Below are 25,736 nucleotides of genomic sequence, written 5' to 3' on the forward strand. Positions count from 1 at the left end.
TTGTTTTTCATAATCTCAATTTTAAATTATTGACCCATATGTCTGGTTCTGTGGTCCAAGGTCACATATAGCCTCAAGAAAACAGGGAAGACTTTCCTGGAAACTGACTCTTTTGAACAGTTCAGGTAAATAAATTGGTTCAAATAACCGATTTGCCAGTTTGTTTACATAATCGCGCAATTACACAATGTATACGCAATGAAAACGGCATCTAATAATGATGTGAAACGTGCATGTTTAACATTTTTAAAGCATAAACTTATCTTCATCAGCTCACCTTGTTAGATAAAGAAAAAACCATAGAAAAACCATTAAAAAATCACATTTTTTTAAATGCTTGGTTCCTGTCAGTGCAAATCACTAGCTCCTCTGTCTGAGTCGGAGCCGTTTACTCAGTTTTGGTGGAATAACTGGAGCACTGAATGAGTTGGCAAAAACCGGCATCATAGGATCATATACATCAGGACTTTGGCTCATTTTTCCAGTCAGAGTGACTGTCAGGCACACCTGAAAGTGAGTTTTGACTGAGTAACTTATAGACCTGTGCCGCTCGAGTCGAAAACTGTTTCAGGCGGTTTTGTCAGATTTGGTGAACTGGTTCAAAAGAATGATTCGCTCGTGAACCTAACATCATTTCAGGGGCCTGAGGGTGAGTAAATTAATACATTTTCATTTTTGGGTGAACTATCTTTTTTAAGAGAAGCATTATGCTGACAAACTGCTAAATAATCATTTGTCTTTGTCTTTTCATCAAGAGCACATTTTTATTATCTTAGCATAATCTGATTGTATCTTCAGGTAGTAGATCTGAAAATTGATTATTACATCATCTGCCATTTTCATCTCTAAAATGAAAGGTGCATGTCAGACAAATAGCCAGAATTGAGAAAACGGTTCTGTTCAAACAGACTCTTTATGCATATATTCATGAGTTTGCCTCTATACAAAACAAATCTAATGCCTTTACTGTGCAAACACTTTGCAGCGCTCCTAAAGTCTTCTCTCATGTGTGTGTCTGTGTGGAATAACAATTACAAGCCTCTTTTTCCTAAAACAGATGTTCTTAATTGGCTCTGAAACATAACTGTCAGTATAAATGTCCATAGCTATTGGTATAAAAGCCATTTGTGTGGCTGTAATTGTGACAGTATAAAAGTAATGGTTGTCCTCCTGACAATGCTAAATGTTATGTAGGACTGATCCTGATTTGGTTTGAGTTGCAGATTATTTGACACTAGTTGACTGTAAATATAAGGGAATTGAAATGATTTTCACAACTGGAAAAGTGTTGGAAATTAATAGAGTTTTTTTTTAAATCATGTAAAGTAATGTTTGTTTCTTTGTATAGTCATGCTTTGCTCTAAAGCATTCCAAAGTCTCACTAGATATAGGTTTTCATGAGCGCTTCTGTAGAGTACGATTTGATGACTGATAACATCAGTCAGATAACATCACATCAGATAACATCAGTCTGTTCAATGAGGAGTGCTTTGGGATTCTTTGGATGGTATATATCACTAGCTAGTTGTTTTTCAAAATCGTTTCCTTAAGGGGAGAAGGGGCATTGAATCATCCATTGAGAAGTAATCCAATCTCAGGGTGTTATTGGAGATCTTTGTACACTAGAAAGTTATTTAAATCTTGCAATTCAAAAAATGATACCCATAAATCACTATAAAATTATGTTCACACATTCCTCAGTCCGAAAACATTATTGTAATGTCAATAATGTCAGAATGGAAAACATATATTGTTTTTAATTTTTATGTAAAATGTAAAGTTTTAATTTTTTTTATTAATTCATTGTTTATTTGTTTAATTTATAAAAAATTCCCTTTTTTATGTATAAAAATTATTATAATTTACAAGTTGGTCTTTTATTATTATTATGTTGTAGATGTAGTTGCTGCTGTTTTTTTATTTATTTTTTTTTTTTTTTATGAATAACTGAATATATGACCCCAACAAAATAATTTGAAAAAGGAAATCAAACAGAAATCTCTGAATTCATTATAAAATTAAACAAAATGAAAAAAATCCCTAGTCTGGAAACAACTGGAAATATAATTGAAAAAATAATTAATAATAATAAAAAAAGAGGAAGTTTGGAACCCTAATTCAGTGTATAATGGAATTGTTCAATGAATTAGAATAGTTATTGTAATAGAAATATTATAATAGCCTATCAGACACACCGTCCAGGATACATAGAAAAAGAAAAGGCAAAATAATTATTCATTTAATGATTTTTTTTTTTTTTATAAAATCATATGCTATTTTTCCAATCAAAAGGATGATTTTAAACAGGCAATGACCCTTACATAACTGCATAACTTGTTGCTGTGATAATGTGCAGTCTTAAGTTTTGATTTGGATGGATGAGAATAGAGCAGTGTGTCGTCAAAGCTTTTGTTTCTTGTGTACTAATTCCCAGGTTGCTTAACTTCAAATGCTGTTATACGTAGACAAAATTTCCCAATGTACTGCTGTATGCTAGAGCATGCAGCGCAACCATAGCGTTCTTCAGAGATGTGACACTCCAGCTCTATTTTAAAACACCAATCCTTTGCGGACACAAGTTTTCTCCTCACTGAAGAATCGTTTATAAAATATTCATTTGATGGAGCCAACTCCTCGTCTCCACGATTCGAGATATATATGCATTTCAGAGGCAGAGTCCTCCTCTGTAGATCAGATATCAAAAGAAAAAGCCTGGCCTTAAGATGTGCTTGTGTGGTTGGTTAAAATTCTGATATTTAGTGCTGTTTTCAGCAGAAAAATGAACGGTAAAGTATGAATCTGACAAGCGTTTTGAGGAAAGAAACAGCACAGCAGTGTGTGTTGCCACTGATGTCATATCAGGTGCAGAGAAGGTGGCAAATCACTGCAATCATTGCTCAGAGGAGGATGACCAGTGAGATGTCTTATGATGGGAAGCCACCTGAGGTGTTGAGCCGCACACTTGTTTGTCTTGGCAGAAATCCGGGAGGCGTTCAGGGTCCTGGATCGGGATGGCAATGGGTTCATCTCCAAGCAGGAGCTTGGCATGGCCATGCGCTCACTAGGGTACATGCCCAGTGAAGTGGAGCTGGCGATCATCATGCAGAGACTGGACATGGATGGTGAGTTCCTCTACTCACCAACACACATTTGCTCTGCTGTCATCAGAATTTACATTGACTTCTATTAGTTATTTTATTGCTAAAATTATATTTTTATACCTCAATGACAGTATCAAAAAACCTGACTCGCATATATAGACTAATTAGACTCTTATTGCTCTTTTTCACTCTCAGTATGATTTATATTCATTATCTACTGTATACACTAGCATTTACAAGTTTGGAGTCTGTGAGAATTTATAACGCTATTGTCTTTCATGATTTTTATTTTTTTTATTTGATTAAAACTACAGTAGAAAAGTAATTTTGTGAAATTTTATTACAATTTAAAATCACCATTTTCTATTTGAATATATTTTAAAATATAATTTATTCTTGTGATGCAAATTTGTATTTTCAGCATCATTACTCCAGTGTCACATAATCCTTAAGAAATCATGTGAATATTCAGAATCGCATACATTATATGATACATTTTTAATTTCAATATGAATTGAATGTTCAAAAGAACAGCATTTATTTGAAATAGAAATATTTTAAACGTTTTAAATGCCTTTACTGTTTTTTACTCTTATTTAATGTGTCTTACTGAATGAGAGCATTTTTGAACTGTAGTGTATATACAGTGTATTATTTATTTTTTGATCGTTGAAGATCTGATAATATCAGTGAGTTTTGACAGGAGCGTCCATGTGTATATGATGCTCTGAATGTAACTCATATTCATAAAGATTCAGCTACTACACTTTCTGGACGTGAAAGATTGTCGACTCCAGACACTGCTGCATCTAGCCATGATTATTTTATTTTACTTTTTATTCTCAAAGTTATTTGCTTCAGTTTCATTCCTCTAAGCCAGCAGAACTCATCTAAAGGTTCCTGGGCCTGATATATTTTTTAGTGAATCTGTGAAGACTTTTTTTTTTGTGCGAGGAGTTTAAGTGGATATGAATTAATAAAGCAGTAATATTTTCATGCTTCATTAGCATACGGTCTTAAAACAGTAACTGGACGTTACCTTTGATTCAAGCTGTTCACTTTAGATTAGGGGCCCCACATTAACTTTGATGACTGCTAAATTCTGCTCACATTTGAATCAAGTATTTTTATTTAATATTTTTATGAGTTAAAGTCTTTGCCTAGTTGTCTGAAGACATTTAATGGATCAGAGAACTAGACTCTTTTACTTTGAACCTAAAGCAATATTAATCTATAATATTAAACAGCATGTGCATGTACATCAATAACAGATATATGCTGTTTGAGAGATTGCTGAATAAATGTAAATACATGAGCTCTTGGTTATGAATATAAAGATATACATTTTTGTCCTAAAAAGCAAACGGCTAATATATATATTATTTTATTTTATTGGTATTGTAGAATGACTCTAAAAATTACTAAATAATGTGACTAAGTATCTCAGTAGTATTAGCAGTCAAAAATAATGAAGTGGGGAGACGAGAAATAAGAGAAGTTTCACTTCTGCCCGATAGCAAAGTATTTTACTTTCTATTATTGCTTTTGAGATTTTGACTTTCTTTAGTATTCCTAACAAAATGCTGCTTCTGGAGTTCATAGTACATTGTGTCAAGTACATGGTGTGATGGGCAGTCATTTGAAAAAAGATCATAATGAGTCCAATTGACCTTCATCACTGTATATTCAAGACATATGATCCCTGGTCATAGTCACCTGCAGTGAGCCGAACTGCCAGACATCTGATGAATGTGGCCAGCTGATGTAACGCAATGATTCACATTAGTGTTCAGACTTCTGCTAAAGTTTGACACATTGAGTCATCTTCAGGAGCGCTATTGTCTGAGGAAGCCAATACGTTGTTCTGCAAGCACAGGTCACGTTATTTCAAGCACTTTTCAAAGCATGTAAAAAAAAAAAAAAACATTTTTAGTCTGATTGCTTAAAACAGCTGATGTGTTAGTGTGTGAAGCTGTGGTGTGTTATCATATATTTACTCTCTTAAAGGTGAAGTGAGTGTGTTTCAGTGTTAAAATACTTCATTATGTTTCAGTGTGGCCCTGTGGCGTTTCCAACAATCTTAGGTTTTAATTTCAAACTAATGATTGAGTCTTCTCGTCTGTACTATGGGGCAGTAAAGGTCTTTGGCATTAATTTTTTGTATATAATTATTACTAATGATTGCTAATACTTATGAACAAAAATGATGGGCATTTGACTTTTTTCCCCCAAACATTTCCTGTTCGGGATTTTGCCTAAAATGTCTGTTTTGGCTCTGAAAAAAGGCTCTTTAGTTATTTTTCACAGTAAGAAAAAAATGGTTCTTTTCACAACAAGAAGGTTATTTTGGAAACCCAAAATTGGTTCTTTTATGGAAACACTGTGAAAATCCCCCTTTTGGAACCAAATCCTTTAAGAGTGTAATGACTGAAAAGTAGTTTGACCAATAGCATGCAGGTATAGTTCATAATCGACCAATCGTGACGCACAAGACGGTGCGATCTACAGAGAATAGTTAAAGCAATACAAATACATGTGCATGTGATGTTTTAGGACTGTAAAGCATGTAATTTAAATATGGAAAACAATACCAAAACCTGGATATTTTAGGCAATTATAAACCAACAACACCCTAGCAACTATCTATAAAATACAGCTGCCTCAGAAATGACACACCTCACCTTTAATGCCTTCAGTCATAAAATGATGCCTTCAATTTTAAATATATCTTTTGGCATATGTGAGCAGGATTCTGAGGTTAATTTGTGTTTCAGGTGATGGACAGGTGGACTTTGATGAGTTCATGACGATACTCGGACCGAAGCTCCTGTCCTCTGAAACACGGGAAGGTTTCCTTGGAAACACAATTGACAGCATATTCTGGCAGGTAAGATGCCATGAGGACATTTTACTGGTGACAGGACTGTGCAGGACTCTTTACATTTCTACATTATAGAAGATGATTTATTGGTGTTATGATTAGGACCCTATGAAATCCATGTTATCTTTTCTCAAATTCCATTTGTTCCATTTTAATTGTTCTGGATTACGTTTTTTTTTTAGACCCTGTTTTAATGGTTAAATTAAATTGGGTCTAATTAACTGAAATCACAAAACCTACAATATAATTTATAAGTTTTATTTTTGCCAAATTCTCTTTTCTGTAATTTTTTCTGGATTAAGTTTTAATGGTTTCATTAAATATTGATCATTTAAATCATCTCTAATTTATTTATTTTATAAAAACATATAATTTATTATTATTTAATTTTAAATAATAAAAACTTTATTTCCTACCCAAGGAATACTGTGTTGTGTATTTACATTTTTCTGCTGAATAAATTCTGGTAAATAATTTTTCTGGTGAATATTTTGCTGTGAAGACCTTAAGGTTTTCTATTTGTATTATTGTATGATGCTAGTTTTTCACAAAAGAAAGGGTAAAAAGCTCATGAAGTGACTCTCAGAGCAGAGATTATGTTCATGTGTTTATGTACTCATATACTGAGGCAGCAGAGGGTGTGTTGTAAATGAACAGTATTTATGATGCGTTAATATTCACACACGTTAGTCGCGTTCTGATGTAAGTGTAATGACCTGCTTTTGATGTATCCATCCAAACATTGGCATATTCCGTGACATTCCGCGTTTTACAGTAAATTCCATTTTTATGACTGGATTCCGCAATTCCATCTGCATTTTGCTCATCATGGAAATCTCAGGGCCTTAATGTGATGCCTGTTTTTCTGAATAACATCAATAAGAGGACTTGAATAACGGATGCATTGTCTGGATATTGTTACATTAGCGGCATTCATGTGTAGACTGTGGTTTGTAAGAATGGTTTTCAGCTGATTTGAGCTGGGTGAAGCAGTGTTTGGCTGCTTCTGATGTTGGAGAAGATGAAGCAGAGCCCATGCCAGCTGCACTTGGCTGAGACGGGTGCTCGGGACCTTGGCTGACCGTCCCGAAGGAGTTTGACAACTCAGTGTTTACAGAGGCCAGATCGCTCATGATCAGGGAGATGTGTAATAGACAGTACCTTGACCCTGACTTCTTATAAAAAAGAAATAAATGTCTGCGTAAAAAATTTGTCATAACTTGACAGGCACCTTTGGTTATGGCATCCCAAAACATCACATGGTAACAAACACCTCCATAACAGCATCTGTTTGTCTTTATGTTCTATGAAATTGTTACAAAATTTTTACAAATCCCGCTTATTTAGAGTATGATTGTAATTATTGCTTACACTATTGTTTGTGGTTAGTTTTAAAAAAAAAATTTTTTGAAAGTTTTTTTTTTAAATGTCTTTTATGCTTGCTTAGGCTGCATTTATGTGAAAATGTAAAAATACAGTAAAATTTGAATATTGTGAATATTATTATAGATTTTAAAATGTAATTTATTCATGTGATGCACATTTTTTGAATGCAAATGTGTTTAAGTAAACACAAAATTATTTTGAATATGTGTTAAATATTATCTACAAATATAAATATCTTACAAGATTAGTTGTATTGTGTTATTTTAGTTTAATTTGCTGTATACTATTATAGTATTTTGAACTAGCCTTAATTTTATATATTCAGTTTTAGTTTGCTTTAATAATTTTTGTGCTTTTGTCATTTCATTCATTTTTAATTTATTACTATTTCCACTTTAATTTTTTTGTCATTTTAACACTTCAACTTTTCCTGTACTTCGATTTATTGATTTATTTTTTCAATTAGTTTCCAAGGCAACATTTCAAATTTTTGGTAGAAAATTAGAGAGTTTTGTATTTGTTTGATTTAAGTTGTTCTAATATTTCATATTAGCTTTATTTTATTTAATTAAAATGTGTAATTTTTTAATAGTTGCGCTTAAGGTAAAGGGTCTCTGGCTGCTTTCACATACAGCTCATGATTTAAACTGTTAGCATACGCTCAGTGATGATTCCTTTCACTCTTAATTTAAGTGATATGTGTCCTTTTGTTGTTTTTAGACATTGAGCGTTTGATCTTGTTACAGCACCTGTCTAAATTAATCTAGTCCCAAGAGTGGCTCATTCCTGCTGTGAGGGGAAAGAGTCACTGAGGCGCTCCCATCCATCATCTGTGTGTGAAGTAGGATGAAACAACCTTCCCATTACGAAGGACGTTTTTCCTGTTATATATCCAGTTCCAGCCAGTGCTGGTAGAGACTCACTTCCTGTGTGCCTTCACTATTCCTGGTGTATGTCAGCAGAGGACGGGACAGTTCCCTGCAGCAGTGCTCCTCGAATGCCTTTAGCTTTAGGAGTAATATTTGACATTGGACAAGCAGTTACTACAATATACGGCAAGTGTATATAGGGATATATATAAGAATCTTTCTTGAGCATCAGATCAGCATATTCAAATGATTTCTCAAGGATCATTGAAAACTGTGTATCACAGAAATAAAACAGAAAACTCTTATAATATTTCACAATATTACGTTTTTTACTGTATTTTTGATCAAAGCACTGCAGCTTTGGTGAGACTTTGAGTCTCTAATAGTCATCTTAGATTTGCATGATAACATGATTAGCTGCATGTTATTTGCATTTAGAATAGTACAGTATTTGCCCCATTGTTACTGACCCTATCAGACCAGATCTGTGGTTATTTTTGGGACGTGACCCACCAGTTGAGATCCACTGCTGTAGAAGAGCTCTGCCTCCTTCTAAAACAAGACAGCAGAGGTTATCTTGAACCGTTCTTGCTGCTGTCAGAGCTTTAATTATATTTTATGAATCATTTGTCACGATAGGTATTGGGGAAAAACACAAAGAGAGGGTAGATCCAAATGCAGGTAAGGGTTTTATTTAAACAGAGGGGTAAATACAAAATAAACAGTCATGAGAGACAAATCAAACAAAAAGGGAACCGGATGAAACGGGGAACTCGGAAGAATGGAAAGGTAGAGGAAGTCTGGTGGAACGAGAGAATGAGACACATAGGGTAAGACAAAGCAAGACTGATGGACCTGAAACACAATGACATCAGACAAGGACTCCGTGACATAGACTAAGACAGACTGGGTATTTATACACAGAAGGATAATTGGGAAACAGGAGACAGGTGGGGTGAACAATCAATCAGGTAACAAGGAGGAAGGTGACCATATAAGGGAACAGGAAGTGATCTGGGACAGGCACCGTGAGAAGGAGGACATCTAGTGGAACCCCGGGGAACAACAACCCAGACACTGTGACAGTACCCCCCCTCTACGGAGCGGCTACCAGACGCTTAAAGACAAAACATGACACAGAGACCAGGAGGGAGGCGGACAGGTGGAGGCTCAGGGGGAGGGACGGAGGGCCAGAAAAGGAACACATGGGGGACAAACACCAGAAATGATACATAAAACCGGGAGATCAGGAGGGAGGAGGACCGGAGGAGGTACAGGGGGAGGGACGGAGGGCCAGACTAAACTAAAGAAAACAGACAGAAACAGAACTCAAAAAACACAAAACATAAGTCCATGAAGGACATGTTGAGGTGTCCACTAGGACGGAGCAGATGACCACCACAGCCGTGTGGTCAAGGCCAGAGCCCTCCAGGGCGGAGCGGAAGACCACCACGTCTCTGTGGTCGAGGCCGGAGTCCACCAGGTCGGAGCAGAAAACCACCACGTCCTCATGGTCATCACCAGAGTCCCCCAGGGTGGAGCGGACGACCACCACGTCCTCGTGGTCACCGCCAGAGTCCCCCAGGGCGGAGCGGATGACCACCACGTCCTCGTGGTCACCACCAGAGTCCCCCAGGGTGGAGCGGACGACCACCACGTCCTTGTGGTCACCGCCAGAGTCCCCCAGGGCGGAGCGGATGACCACCACGTCCTCGTGGTCACCGCCAGAGTCTCCCAGGGCGGAGCCGAAGACCACCACGGCCTTGTGGTCACCGCCTCGGGAACTGTAACGGACACCGCCTCGGGAACAACATCGGGCACCGCCTCGGGAACAACCTCGGGCACCGCCTCGGGAACAGCATCGGGCACCGCCTCGGGAACAGCATCGGGCTCCGCCTCGGGAACTGCATCGGGCTCCGCCTCGGGAACTGCATCGGGCACCGCCTCGGGAACGACCTCGGCCTCGGGAACAGCATCGGGCACCGCCTCGGGAACTGCATCGGGCTCCGCCTCGGGAACAGCATCGGGCTCCGCCTCGGGAACAGCATCGGGCTCCGCCTCGGGAACTGCATCGGGCACCGCCTCGGGAACTGCATCGAGCACCGCCTCGGGAACTGCATCGAGCACCGCCTCGGGAACTGCATCGGGCTCCGCCTCGGAAACAGCATCGGGCACCGCCTCGGGAACTGCATCGGGAACTGCATCGGGCTTCGCCTCGGGAACTGCATCGGGCACCGCCTCGGGAACTGCATCGGGCACCGCCTCGGAAACAGCATCGGGCACCGCCTCGGGAACTGCATCGGGCACCGCCTCGGGAACTGCATCGGGCTCCGCCTCGGGAACTGCATCGGGCTCCGCCTCGGGAACTGCATCCGGCTCCGCCTCGGGAACAGCATCGGGCACCGCCTCGGGAACTGCATCGGGCACCGCCTCGGAAACTGCATCGGGCACCGCCTCGGGAACTGCATCGAGCACCGCCTCGGGAACTGCATCGAGCACCGCCTCGGGAACTGCATCGGGCACCGCCTCGGGAACAACCTCGGGCACCGCCTCGGGAACAGCATCGGGCACCGCCTCGGGAACAGCATCGGGCACCGCCTCGGGAACAGCATCGGGCTCCGCCTCGGGAACTGCATCGGGCACCGCCTCGGGAACTGCATCGAGCACCGCCTCGGGAACTGCATCGAGCACCGCCTCGGGAACTGCATCGGGCACCGCCTCGGGAACAACCTCGGGCACCGCCTCGGGAACAGCATCGGGCACCGCCTCGGGAACAGCATCGGGCACCGCCTCGGGAACAGCATCGGGCTCCGCCTCGGGAACTGCATCGGGCACCGCCTCGGGAACTGCATCGAGCACCGCCTCGGGAACTGCATCGAGCACCGCCTCGGGAACTGCATCGGGCTCCGCCTCGGAAACAGCATCGGGCACCGCCTCGGGAACTGCATCGGGAACTGCATCGGGCTTCGCCTCGGGAACTGCATCGGGCACCGCCTCGGGAACTGCATCGGGCACCGCCTCGGAAACAGCATCGGGCACCGCCTCGGGAACTGCATCGGGCACCGCCTCGGGAACTGCATCGGGCTCCGCCTCGGGAACTGCATCGGGCTCCGCCTCGGGAACTGCATCGGGCTCCGCCTCGGAAACAGCATCGGGCTCCGCCTCGGGAACTGCATCGGGCACCGCCTCGGAAACAGCATCGGGCACCGCCTCGGGAACTGCATCGGGCTCCGCCTCGGGAACTGCATCGGGCTCCGCCTCGGGAACTGCATCGGGCACCGCCTCGGAAACAGCATCGGGCACCGCCTCGGGAACAGCATCGAGCACCGCCTCGGGAACTGCATCGGGCTCCGCCTCGGGAACAGCATCGGGCTCCGCCTCGGGAACAGCATCGGGCTCCGCCTCGGGCACCGCCTCGGGAACTGCATCGGGCACCGCCTCGGGAACTGCATCGGGCACCGCCTCGGGAACTGCATCGAGCACCGCCTCGGGAACTGCATCGAGCACCGCCTCGGGAACTGCATAGGGCACCGCCTCGGAAACAGCATCGGGCACCGCCTCGGGAACTGCATCGGGAACTGCATCAGGCTTCGCCTCGGGAACTGCATCAGGCACCGCCTCGGGAACTGCATCGGGCACCGCCTCGGGAACTGCATCGGGCACCGCCTCGGGAACTGCATCGGGCACCGCCTCGGGAACTGCATCGGGCTCCGCCTCGGGAACTGCATAGGGCACCGCCTCGGAAACAGCATCGGGCACCGCCTCGGGAACTGCATCGGGAACTGCATCGGGCTTCGCCTCGGGAACTGCATCGGGCACCGCCTCGGGAACTGCATCGGGCTCCGCCTCGGGAACTGCATCGGGCACCGCCTCGGAAACAGCATCGGGCACCGCCTCGGGAACTGCATCGGGCACCGCCTCGGGAACTGCATCGGGCTCCGCCTCGGGAACTGCATCGGGCACCGCCTCGGAAACAGCATCGGGCACCGCCTCGGGCACCGCCTCGGGAACTGCATCGGGCCCCGCCTCGGAAACAGCAGCTGCCTGTCTCCTCCTCCGCCCTCTACGATGGGGAGTCGGTGGCGTTGAGTCGACCATCTTGTGCTGTGGTGCAGGGCTGGCGGCCATCTTGGGCTGTGACGCTAGGTTGGCGGCCATCTTGGGCTGTGGGGCTGGGCTGGTGGCCATCTTGGGTTGTGGGGCTGGGTTGGCGGCCATCCTGTGCTGTGGGGTTGGGCTGGCGCCCATCTTGTGCTGTGGGGCTGAACTGGCAGCCTTGTCTGGACACTCTGGTGTGGTTGTTGCATTCCACTGGGCACGATGGTGCAGGTAATTGGTAAACCCCCAAAAGTCCAGTATCTCTAACCCCTTCATCTCCCATGAAGGTAAAGGATCATCCAGGCAATTATTAAATAAATCCTTTAGTGCTGCATCATTGTAACCTAGCCCGACTGCCATAGTCCAAAACAATTGCGCCAGGCCACCCACCTCACTTCCCTCTTGATGAAGGGTGATTAAGTTCTGGTATCTCCCCCTCCGTTCCTCCATGGTGGCTGGGGAACCGATTCGAAATCCCACACCGCTGGATCTAGGCATGACGGAGTCCTTCTGTCACGATAGGTATTGGGGAAAAACACAAAGAGAGGGTAGATCCAAATGCAGGTAAGGGTTTTATTTAAACAGAGGGGTAAATACAAAATAAACAGTCATGAGAGACAAATCAAACAAAAAGGGAACCGGATGAAACGGGGAACTCGGAAGAATGGAAAGGTAGAGGAAGTCTGGTGGAACGAGAGAATGAGACACATAGGGTAAGACAAAGCAAGACTGATGGACCTGAAACACAATGACATCAGACAAGGACTCCGTGACATAGACTAAGACAGACTGGGTATTTATACACAGAAGGATAATTGGGAAACAGGAGACAGGTGGGGTGAACAATCAATCAGGTAACAAGGAGGAAGGTGACCATATAAGGGAACAGGAAGTGATCTGGGACAGGCACCGTGAGAAGGAGGACATCTAGTGGAACCCCGGGGAACAACAACCCAGACACTGTGACATCATTCCCCAGACTTCATGGAGGACTCTGCTCTAAAGTATTTATTTTCCGCCGCGCTGCTGCGTCAGGTTTGTTTTCTCACTGCTACATCGCTTCAGCGTTCTCATCTCAGTCAAAGCTGGGTCATCCTTTACTTCCTGGTGTCTCTGTTACAGCAGAGCTTTATGTTTGTAATTTTTTTGTATTTTTGTTCACTTTCTGGTGTTCTTTCAATAAGTAGGGTATGATTGACCAAGCTTCGGAAAAAAAGGAAAAGATAGATTTTATATGTTATTTTATAAATATTATATAATTTAAATGTACAGATAGATTTTATATTGTATAATTTTACAAAACATTACAACAACTTGAAAAGGAAAAATGAAGAGCATACAGCATTAGAACAACATGAGGGTGAGTAAATGATTAATTAATCTCTTTGTAGTCAAAAGCCCTCTGTTTTCTTGTTCTCTGTTCCTCTCTTTGCAACAGCATAAGAAACCTTTTGTTTGAAAGCATGAATGCAGACTCTGCTGTGTGACACAGCACGAAGCCTCAGAAGCCCAGGACATCTATCGATATGAAAGACTGAACTCAAAGCCTTTATTCCTCACAGATCTGAGAGGATGAAACTGATACACTCAGGACCCACTGGCTTTGGCACAACTGGCACACAGTTGAAGTTCAAAAATATGAAATGTGCAAATCATGCTCAGATTAGTGAATGAATTCCTATGTCTGGCTTTTAATTTCCAGCGTGCATCAGGTTTGTTAATATGCCCTGGAGTGGGAGACCACACTGCGTCTTGCTAATGAGACAAGGATTTTGTCGAAGAGATGCGAAGGATAATGACGGATCATCGTGAGCACTCAATGAGAAATGATGAGAAACTTCAGATCATAACTACACAACTGTCCCGTCTGGAAGACTGAGGCGTTCCTGTTGGCAGCACACCAGCTGCGATCTTCAAATCTGATCATGTGTTGATATTATTGCGCAGGCGAATGAGTTTCTAGCAAATGATCTGTCATTCCCCATCCAACCTTGCCCAGGTCAAAGCTTATATTAGGGCTGTCAAAAATGCTGTTGATAGAGATATGCTGAATAAAATATAAACAAAACAAGACAATATGTTGACATATAAAGCCACGTTTTGTTTATTCAGTGATTTACTAAGCAATCATTTCTGAATTATATTCAATTAGAGACTTTGGTAACACTTTAGAATAAGGTTCCATTAGTTAATGTATTAATTAACATGAACAAACAATGAATAATACATTTATTACTGTATTTATTCATCTTCGTTAATGTTAGTTAATGAAAATACAGTTATTCATTGTTAGTTCATGGTAATTCACAGTGCATTAACTAATGTTAACAAGCACAACTTTAGATTTAAATAATGCATTAGTAAATGTTGAAATTAACATGAACTAAGACTTACAAATGCTGTAGAAGGATTGTTCTTGCTTAGTTCATGTTAACGAAAGTAGTTAACTAACATTAACTAATGGAACCTTATTCTAAAGTGTTATCGAGACTTTATATATAAATGAATGGATAAGCAAATAACGTCATTTGATTTTAGTACAGATTTTAAGTGATTGAAAACCCTGTTTATATCATTAATATTTTTTATAACAATAATAATATTATTATTATAACATGCAGTATTTAATTTAATTTAATTTGCAGTAGACTCTGGAACTGAAGAATTTATGCTAATACATAAAGCACCTCAAATGCTTTAAGTTGATATTCGCTTAGAGGTCTTTGGGTGTTTCTGAGAAACGCCACCAATTTTTCTGATGGGCTAAACCCCTGCCATGTGTGCACGTTGACTTGGTCCTGTTTTATTGCTATAATAATCAGAAAATTTAAATAATCTTATTTTTTATGCATGAGGAGCTTTCTGGACCCTAATCTTTTCTGCAATATTAAAATAAATGATCTATAGCTGTAACTGCAGGCACTTTGATTTAGTAGACGACAGGATTTGTAAATGAAAGGGAAAAAAGGTTTCACAACAAGAAAAATCGCTAATGATAGAGCCATTTTCTTTCATCAGAAGAGTATGCATTTGATTCAGATTTGTTGATCCCTATTAATTATTAAGGAGATTTATTTAGCTCAATATGAGCGTGTTAGATTTTTCATTAAAATGGCAACAGCTTTGAAAAGGAGACCAGACAGGATCTGTAGTTCAGTAAATATAATTGAATATTTCACATTAAAAAACTTATTTCACTATTACTTGATCATTGCATTGGCCTTTTTTAAGTAAGGGCAGACTTATAATGATGCAAAGTAATCTAAATATATATATATATATATATATATAGCATAATCATTTATCATCTGTATAATTTGTTTAATTATAAAAAGTTTTTCTTCGCATTAATTTTCTTAAAAATTCTGAAGAAACTAATATGTAACATTATTTTTGGCGAGACTGCACAGTGCAGGCTCTTATACATATAGAGATTGTCATGTAGGCGGAATAAATTATGAAAATCTGTGGAATAAAATATGAAAGGAGAGGCAGCGGGTGGCAGCTGATTACAGTCCTTGTCACCATTTTTAACTTGACACTTATGACACACTTACCTTTTCTCACACTTGCAGCCGCGACTAATTGCCCGAATGCGCTCGCTTCACTGTAATGTGACTGTTTATTACAACTATTATCACAAATGATTTTTCTGTAGTGAAATGCTGAAATGTTAGATACCAATAACCTCGAGTCCTGCTGCATGAGAGCAGTTTTACGTGTGCTTGGTTTATTCTCCGACAGTGCTGAATCTTATAAACGTGTCGGTCATATTTCCATGGTTTGGGTGCCGTGGGAATGGATGTCCTTGAAGGATGTTGATGAATGGCGTTCCAGGCTTGACCAAGGCTGAGATGATGATTGGCTTTTAAAGGCTGTTTCTTCGCCTCACTGGTGTGAAGTGACATAAGATGTATTGAAATGCTGCTTTCAAAAGGGCTTCATAAGTGATATCTTCGAGGATAGGTCTTCACCATCACAGTGTCACATTTCTCACTCGGGCAACCTTTAAAAGTTGGTATGCAGTAAACTTCATTGGCAGGTAATGTAAATGTCTCCACTGCATTTAGTCTCTTTTGTCCCATATGAAAGTGCCGTACTTATTGCACTGGAGTTGACGGTGTGTGAACATGTTAATTTGCCAGTGTAATTGTTTTCTGCTCATACACTGACTTCTCTTGTAAAGTTAGGCGAGTAAGGTCACAGGCCATCAGCTGTAGTCGAGCTCAGCACTTCTGCAGCACGCAGCTCACTGAAAATGTTCAGATAACCCAAAGACCTGCTGTAACATTATAACACCAGAGATTTCTGAGGATATTTGACTTTCACAAGGTAACACCCATTCATTTTTAATGACTTTTTCTGATGTACGATAACTTGGTTTATTTATTTGTTCCCTTAACCAACCAAAGGAAATGGAAAAATGCACAAAGACACTGATTTGTTTTGGTAGAGATTGGAGAACTCTTCTGGGTGTTTTAAGCCCACTCTTTTGACAGGAAGTTGCTACAGGAAACAGGTTTTCATTAGAACTCTATTGTGTTGAATTGGTTTGAAGTGACTGCTCAGTGATTGTGAATGTGAAGTATTTATATAAAAGGGCAGATGATCAGTAAGAAAGTGGCTTTTGTTGGATAAAGGGACTTCACACAAGTCTGACACTATTCAAAGTGATATTGAGGACAGATTAAAAACCCCATTTTGATTAGAGCAGCGATTCCCAAACGTTTTTTTTTTTTTTGTCAGTCGAACCCCTTTGACCTAAAACATTTACTTGAAAGTTCATATATCAATAATTTAACAAAATATTTGCATGTTTACAGTGCCCTGATGTCAGTCACATGATGTAGAGGTAAAAAAGTATCTTTTTATTAAGTGGCGTATATATTTGAATTGTTTTATATTAAAACAATATATTTCAGCTTTACATTTTTATGATTTCATTATTCGTTTTTCATCTCATGAACCCCCTATAGTACTTACATTTATATAATTCATTTTAAATTATGGCATTATTTTAAATGGCCATTTGGCTCTGAATTGCAAAATTATGATTATAAAACTAACTGATCTTTGTGTTCCAAAATTTGAATACTCATATATTTATAATATATTAAGACATATGAAATGTTAAATCTCTTGTTATAAATGTTTGTTATTGCGAAGAGGTCTGTAGTTGATTTTTATCAATTTAAAATCATCAGTTTGAGATTTAACAGTACAGTGACTTACATGGAGTTGAAAGGTTCTTTGTGTTTCCGTCTGTCCGCTGGATTCAGCACTTATTCCGACCCATACTTGGCTGTCAAGAGCTGACTTTGATAACAGTCAAGAGTAGCTTATAGAAAGCCTGTGTTTGACCCAACCATCAAATAAAAGAAAAAATGGTTGCCATAACCTGAGTGCTGCATTATGCACTACAAAATACAGAGAGATAACTGCCTCTTGTACTATTTGCTTTTGGGTAACTAAACAAACCCTTAAAAGGTCGGTTCCACCAGTGTTTCGCTAGGAACAAAGGCAGCACATTCAAAGGCAGCGCACAGATGGAGGTCTTTTACCTCCATGATGCTCAGCATCATATTCTTGTTGTGACAGTCTTTAAGAACAACATTAGCTGAGACATTAAAGCAAAGCTGTGTAACTACATCAAAAGACTGATATGCTGTCTCTTCCTCTGTATTCCTGGGGCTATGTTATGTTTTATTTGACAGGAGATTAACATAGCTTTAAATATATACAGGTACATCTCAATAAATGAGAATGTCGTGGAAAAGTTCATTTATTTCAGTAATTCAACTCAAATTGTGAAATTCGTTTATTAAATGAATACAGACTGAAATAGTTTAAGTCTTTGGTACTTTTAATTGTGATGATTTTGGCTCACATTTACATATAAATTAATTTAATACACAAAATGAAATTTCACTGCAGACTGTTAAAGTTGCGGTAGGTAACTTTTGAGGCTCTAGTGGTTAATAAACAGAACTGCTTGCGTCTTGCGGAAGAACATCGTAGCCGGAACTACTTCTCTCTGTTTATGTCTATGAAGAATCACCAAGGTACTGGGTTACTCCGCCGCGGTACCCCCGAAGCAATCTAAAATAGTCCGAATATAAACACTTATTAAAGGTGCACCCTAGTGATTCAGGACAAGCTAAAAACACGGTTAGGAAAATGGATTCATGGTGTACTCGCTTATTATATACATTTTTCTACATTTTGAACACAAACAAAGTTATGGACCGCAGCTCTGATTGGTTATTTTTTACCGGGAGCGGATGCATTTCTGCAAATGGCAATAGGACCACTGGGAGGAGCCAGAGGAGCTTGATTTTTTCACATATTATCTGTCTCATATTCTACTGTCTGAACATAATGACAGGTTTAACAAATATGTAAAAAATATATATTTACAAAAGTTACCTATAGCAGCTTTAAAGGGATACTCCACCGTGTTTTCATATTAAACTATGTTTTTCCCTTACCTAAGACGAGTTGATACATACCTCTCTCGTCTCAGTGCGTGCACTCAATCGCTTAGGCGTGCGGTGACACTTTGAAAGCACTTAGCTTAGCCCATTCATTCAATATGGGCCAAGCAGAGAAGCTACCAAACACCTCCACGTTTTCCCTATTTAAATACAGTTGCGTAGTGTAACTCAACATAGGACGGTAACACAAAACAAAACGTTGCGCTTTTCTAAGCGTGTAAAATGGATAACTATATTGTGTGGCGGAATACCATGGCAAGTGCTTGTAAGCACTTCATCTTGGCGCAGTAATATCTTCACTCGTGAAAAATCCTCTCACCGGCCCCCGCTCCCTCTAGTGAAGATATTACTGCGCCAAGATGAAGTGCTTACAAGCACTTGCCATGGTATTCCGCCACACAATATAGTTATCCATTTTACACGCTTAGAAAAGCGCAACGTTTTGTTTTGTGTTACCGTCCTAGGTTGAGTTACACTACGCGAGTAACTGTATTTAAATAGGGAAAACATGGAGGTGTTTGGTAGCTTCTCTGCTTGGCCCATAATTAAATGAATCGGCAAAGCTAAGTGCTTTTAAAGTGTCACCGCGCGTCAAAGCGATTGAGTGCACGCACTGAGACGAGAGAGGTATTTATCAACTCGTCTTAGGTAAGGGAAAAACATAGTTTAATATGAAAACACGTTAGAGTATCCCTTTAAGTGTTAAATATAGATTATATGTATTGAATTTAAATATATACTATTTTAAAATAGAAAGGAGTTATTTACATTTGCTATGTAATTAAATAAATGCATTCTTGCATCCTCGACTTCTTTCAAAAATATTAAATAATCTTACAGGCCCTTAAATATTTGCATATCGACTGTGCAGTTAATGGCTCTGATATTAGTATACGTTTTACATTTGAAGTCAACATGAAGCCGTTTTACATATTGTTTTTTATTTCAGAGTGAAACTGGGGTTTAGGAAGCAAACAGGGTCCGTTTAGATTTTTGTTGACTTTACATAGTAATAATGCAGGTTTGCTCATACTGTAGCAAAGGTTATAAGTTTGAAGCATTGGCCTACACTGACTCACTGTTATGTGGATCCTTCCCTTCTTGATGGGTTTGCATAAGGGGGGTGATTGTGTTTCTGAGCTGCCTACCTGCAAAAAGAAAGGTCTTAGTAATAATTCTGTGTTAAGCACGTCCCACATATGAATGTAATATGTCATTGGCAAGCTTCTATAGTCTATTAGCTCTGCATGAGATGATGTAATGCGCCAGCTGCAATATATAACAAATGATATTGTCTGCATGACATCTGAATGGCTGATTATAGGAAAAAGTGCACAGAAAGTGTGTGAATAGGATTCTTTTCTTATTTTTGATGTTTCTCAATGGGGTTAGATGGAGTGAAATGACCTGGAATCAAACCCCCATGGCAACTAACTAACACCTCGCCTCAGCCTAAAAACTATACTGGCATTCCAGGAAATATGTGATGCCTGTCAATGCAGGTCATTAATGATTATGTAACAATTTAGTTTGGATCAATTCATAATGCCTTATTGAAAATTGTGTGATGCATAGGCTTTGTCATAAAGTGCCTTTTCCATTGGGAAACTGACTTAGTCTCACAACGTGTATCTTCCATATGGAACAGTCCATGCTACATGTTTTATTTTTTGATAATCAGCAAAATATTTGCTGAACATATACTCACTGTTAGACCTTGCAAAATGTGTATGAGTTTGTTTCTTCATTGGAACAGCTTTGGAGAAATTTTGCTTTACATCACTTGATCACCAATGGATGAATGGGTGCCGTCAGAATGTGAGTCCCAACATCTGATAGAAACATCACAAATAATCCACGCCACTTCAGTGCATCAGTTGACATCTTCTGTAGTGGGAAAAACTGCATGTTTAACAAACCCAAAAAGTCCTCTATTTATAGTTTTGCTTCCTCCAGTGCAAAACGTTGTCTAATCTGAATCAGGAGAGAGATATGAGATAAAGCCTCATTTACAAGTATAAACAGTCCAAAAATGTTACAAACAGTGTGGATTTCAATGTGAGAGGACAACAGAGGATTTTCAGTGTTATTATGGATTATGGACAATTTAAGACTTTAATTATAGATTTGTTTCTTTAAACATGCAGATTTTCACTTGACTAGACACTAATTAATGGACACATTTCTCAGAATCTGTGCAAATCATGAAACAAACCCATCTAAATCATTTTTGCTTAAACTATAACTATCATGTTGTTCCAAACCCATGTGACTTGATAGTTTATGAAATGAAGTTGCTCTTTTCCATAAAGTTTTAACACTAGTGATTTCTGTATGCTTTTCACACAAAATTATTAAATGGCTATAAGATTTGAAATAAAGGTTACAGTGATTATTTTTATGGTGCTTTTTGAATCTATATAGCCCTATATTCCCCATTAATTTTCCATATGGAAAAGAAAATTATTTTGTGTTCCACAGAAGACATTTCTTGCTGGATGAAGGACCATCACCTTCAACTCAACCCTGCCAAGACAGAACTGCTTGTGATTCCTGCAAACCCATCGTTTCATCACAATTTGACCATCAAGTTAGACACATCAACCATAACTCCTTCAAAAACAGCCAGAAGCCTTGGAGTTATGATTGATGATCAGCTGACTTTCTCAGACCACATTACTAAAACTCTCCGGTCCTGCAGATTTGCTTTATTCAACATCAAGAAGATCAAGCCTTTTCTTTCAGAACATGCTCGTTCAGGCTCTTGTTCTGTCCAGGCTGGACTTGTTATAGCACTTTTGTCGATTTTGATTGCTTCTATTGTCCTCAGTCCTAAGTCGCTTTAGATCAAATAAATGTAAATATAGAAGAAAAGAAGTCACATGGGTTTGGAATGACATGAGGGAGAGCAAATAATGACAGATGATTTCTGGCGAGAAATGCTGCTCTCTTGGATAAGTACAGTAGGTCCATTTTTCAGGGCTGCTCTAATGCTCTAATGACACCTGGCACTTTTGTTTCTTTAATGCATTAATTTAGTTCAGAAACGTCTGATTAGTGTTACGGTCTAAAATGCTAAATGCCATATTGTATATCCAAAAAAGCTCAACATTAATAGAGGCGTTGCATGCTTCATTCTCTCTCTCCTTCACAATCTCTCTCTTTCTTTGTTTCTGCCGTGCTCTTTTGCTCTCCTCGTTGTTTTTATTTAAAATAGGTCCACGTCACCTCTTCAGAATTTCATTTTCATTCCTTCGCTCTCTGAAATGGAGGGAAGTGTTGAAAATGGGCTGAGATATTTTCCTTCTGCAATCAGCAAACCTCTCCTACCTCTGCCTGTTTCCACAACCCCGGTGCGGCAGCTGTCACTCACACACACAAAGAAAATTACAGCACTGCACTAATCACACACACACACACACATAATCAGGTATGCTCAAGCACAGACCTACACACAGCTTTCCCCAGCAGGACAGAGCGCATGGCAGAAATAACCGCAATTTTAATTGGTTATTATTAGATACGATTATCTCTTTAAATTGGAGAATGTTTCCATTTGAACAATTCAGTATTCTCAGGAAGCTTGACAAAGCCTAGGCATGTTGATCGCTGGGAATAGTGCGCCAGAGGAAGGAGAATTGAGGTGTTTTTCTGTGAAATTGAAATGGCATTCAGCAGATTAGGTCATTTACTTGCCATTGTATGATTAATGTTCCAGTGCATTTGTGATGTTCATTTGCAGAGTTCATGATATTCATTAAAACATGAAAATTCTGTCATCGTTTATTCTGTCACGTCGTCCCAAACCTGTATGAATTTCTTCCACAGAACCAGTATGAAAGGCCATTTGTCTCTTATCTCTTAACTTTTTTCATTATTCACTGAAAATACTCTGAGCTGTCAGTTGTGTGTTATTAAGCTGTACCCAAGAACCACATTAGTCCAGTGAATCATTCAGATTGAATTTGTGAAATGAATATGACCATTTCTTATAAATATTCAGTGTTAAACCATATTCTTGTTTAAACATATTCCTGTTCAAGATATATTCATCAAAGAATCCTGAAAAAAAGCAAAACAAATCATGGTTTCCATGAAATTTCTTTCACATTCATAGTTTCTTTGGCATCAAATAAGCCTATTATAATGATTTCTGAAGAACCATGTGACACTGAAGACTAAAAATTCAGCTTTGATCTGAGAAACAATTTACATTATTTTAAAATATATTCAAAAAAAAATAAAAACATATTTTAATTGTAATAACATTTTACAATATTACTGTTTGATTAAATGCTGCCTTGGTGAGACGTCTTTAAAAAATAAAGTCTAACAGATTTAGAACGACGTGAGGATGAGGAAATGAGAATTTTCATTGGTGGATCAAATATTCCTTTACTATTGTGCAGCTGATGAATTTTCATGACATGTCCGAACATACAAGAAATAATCTAGCCTAATTCAAGTCTTTCTTTTGTTTATCACATAGTCCATTCTTTTTTACATGCTGTTCAGAACGCAAGAGGTGGACAGCTGGCGAGTGTGTACTGTATAAATTGTGTATTGTAGCAGTGCAATATATTTGCTCTTTATTGCATGCAGCAGGGTGTGCATATTAAAGCGGTGTTTCAAAGGGACACTGGCGTTTCTCTGGAGCTCATTTTAATTTCAGATATGGCAATGGGACGATGGTGGTGCTTTGACAAATGCTTCTCTGCTGCTGGAAAGACGTACTGAGTCCTGAATCCGTTTGTAATTCTCCACCAAATGTGATTTGGTTGGAAAACAAGGGAAGTGACAGTTACATACTGTTTTCATCTGCTTACAGTATTTGTTTGGGACATTTTGTAGACATCTCTGTCTGGTTTATTTAAAGCTGTGATTTTCTAACTTTGTAACGACAAGCATCCATTATATGATGATCCCCTCGTGTGGGACCCCCTTCATACAATAGAAACAGTAGAATCCATTTATACTGTGCAAATTGAATACATACTGTAAATACATACATACATAATAAACATAAATAAATAGAAAGCTCATGAGGGCAAACATTCTCCCAAATTAAATGACTGGTTTTTATTTGTCATTGTACTAAAACCAAAAATCAATTATTTAATTATTATTTGGAATATATTTACTTTGCAAATGAAAGGCATGTCAAATTCATAGTTTATCTTATTTCTATGTCAGAATAATAGAAAAATATTTTCAATGCAATTCAAATGTATTTGTTTAGAACTTTTAAATAAATAATAATATGATTCAAATTAAACTTTGCGGAAAAAAATCGTATAATGAAATTTTATGTTCATTGCAAGTTTTTCAGTTTATTTATTTTTTTAAAGAAAATGATTTTTTTTTTAAATTTAGAAACCTTCACTCGAATGTATTGCGAATATATTATGGAGTATTTCTGTCTGTTTCATAGCTCACAACATGTAATGAAGCTCTCAGTTTTGTTTTATTTAATTATCAAATGTATCTCAAATGTTTGATTTTTATAAATACCTGTGTAGACCACTACAATGAAATACCATATTTAGACAATATTTACCCTCTGTTTATGATTAAAGCTAACAATATTGGCAAAGCAGATAGTTTAATGAGACCAAAAAATTGTATCAATTTTGCTAATATTTAAGATTGCTAGAAATGAAAGCTAAAACTGTATATAACTTTAAAGTAAAATGCAAGATTGAGTTAGATAATTAAATAAATAAATGAATGTGGATTGCAGTTTTGGAGATATCTGATGAAAGAATTTCGTATACCTGAGAATTTTGTTTGACGCTAGAAGAGCAGAACACTTAAGATCCTCAATTTGCTCTCTCTTTATCTCATTTCTATAGGAGAAGCACATGCTGTATGCTTTTGAACATATGAAGGCTTTCATAATCAATAGGATTCAATTCATAGAAACCTAAAAACCAAAGCGAACGCGCTTCTAACATGGTCAGGCTGCTGAGAGATCAATACTGATTGCCAAGCTGTTGTTTCAACAACAAGGACAATCTTATCTCTTTTACCCAATGCTAGCAGTAAGGCCAAGTGAAATCGTATGGAATATCATAACTCTTTTGTATCTATAACTACTTTCAAGACTCGTTCTCTCAGGTTAAAGTGACTTTCTGCTATAAATATACCTGGGTACATTTTGCATGTACAGTGCCTCATGGATAACTATCTTGCAGAGTCATCAGTTTATTCTCATACACTAAATGTACTGAGATTTATAGTATATACTGAATAAAAGAGCCATATTGAAGTCTTGACGCGTAGAACAAGAAGTCTTTTAATACTAACTTAAAGGGAAAAAATGAATTGAATAAAGGTTTACTCATTCTTATTCTAATTCAAACTGATATGAATTACTTTCTACTGATAATGATTCTATTGATCAATCAATTAATTAAAGAATCAGAAAATGTAACATTTTTATTTTATTTATTTTTTTGTTCACACAAAGTTGTTTTGGACCCCACTGACTTTCATTACAAAGGAAAGAAATTTGAAAATGCAAAAAAAAGTCTGAAGATGCATTCATACTTATCCATTTGAGGAATGATGAATCATAGTTTTTCTTCTGTCACTGTGTCTCAAAGAGGACATCTGTCATGTGACATTCATGGACAAGTGTGTGTGTCGCCAAACCTTGAAATGTCTCCGCGGGACTGATAAAAAACAGGTTACAGGCTGGACATAAAGTATCCCGCTCTTCATTATGTGCTCAAAAACTCCCCTGGGCTTGAGAACGTGAGCGTCATAATATTTTACTGACATTGCCCTGAAGTGGGACTTAAGGATGGGTACAAGGGCACAGTGCTGGACAGTGAGTCCAAATGTATGATCTATAGAGTATTACAGAAGAATTGTTGCTGTTTTATCACCATTTGGCTTTAATACA

At 39.1% G+C, this 25,736-nt stretch overlaps 1 protein-coding gene across 2 annotated transcripts in view; it reads left to right on the plus strand.

Annotated features, from left to right (window-relative positions):
- The window catches only part of caln1 (calneuron 1), a 51,097-nt gene that overhangs the window by 11,326 nt on the left and 14,035 nt on the right, over nucleotides 1–25,736 (plus strand). For both annotated transcript variants that reach the window (XM_052576894.1, XM_052576893.1), the window contains exons 3-4: nucleotides 2,979–3,122; nucleotides 5,876–5,988. In XM_052576894.1, coding sequence (XP_052432854.1) covers nucleotides 2,979–3,122; nucleotides 5,876–5,988 — 257 coding nt within the window. The remainder of the gene's footprint in view (nucleotides 1–2,978; nucleotides 3,123–5,875; nucleotides 5,989–25,736) is intronic.

This window comes from Carassius gibelio, chromosome B15 (genome assembly GCF_023724105.1).
Source record: "Carassius gibelio isolate Cgi1373 ecotype wild population from Czech Republic chromosome B15, carGib1.2-hapl.c, whole genome shotgun sequence".
Lineage (NCBI taxonomy): Eukaryota > Metazoa > Chordata > Actinopteri > Cypriniformes > Cyprinidae > Carassius > Carassius gibelio.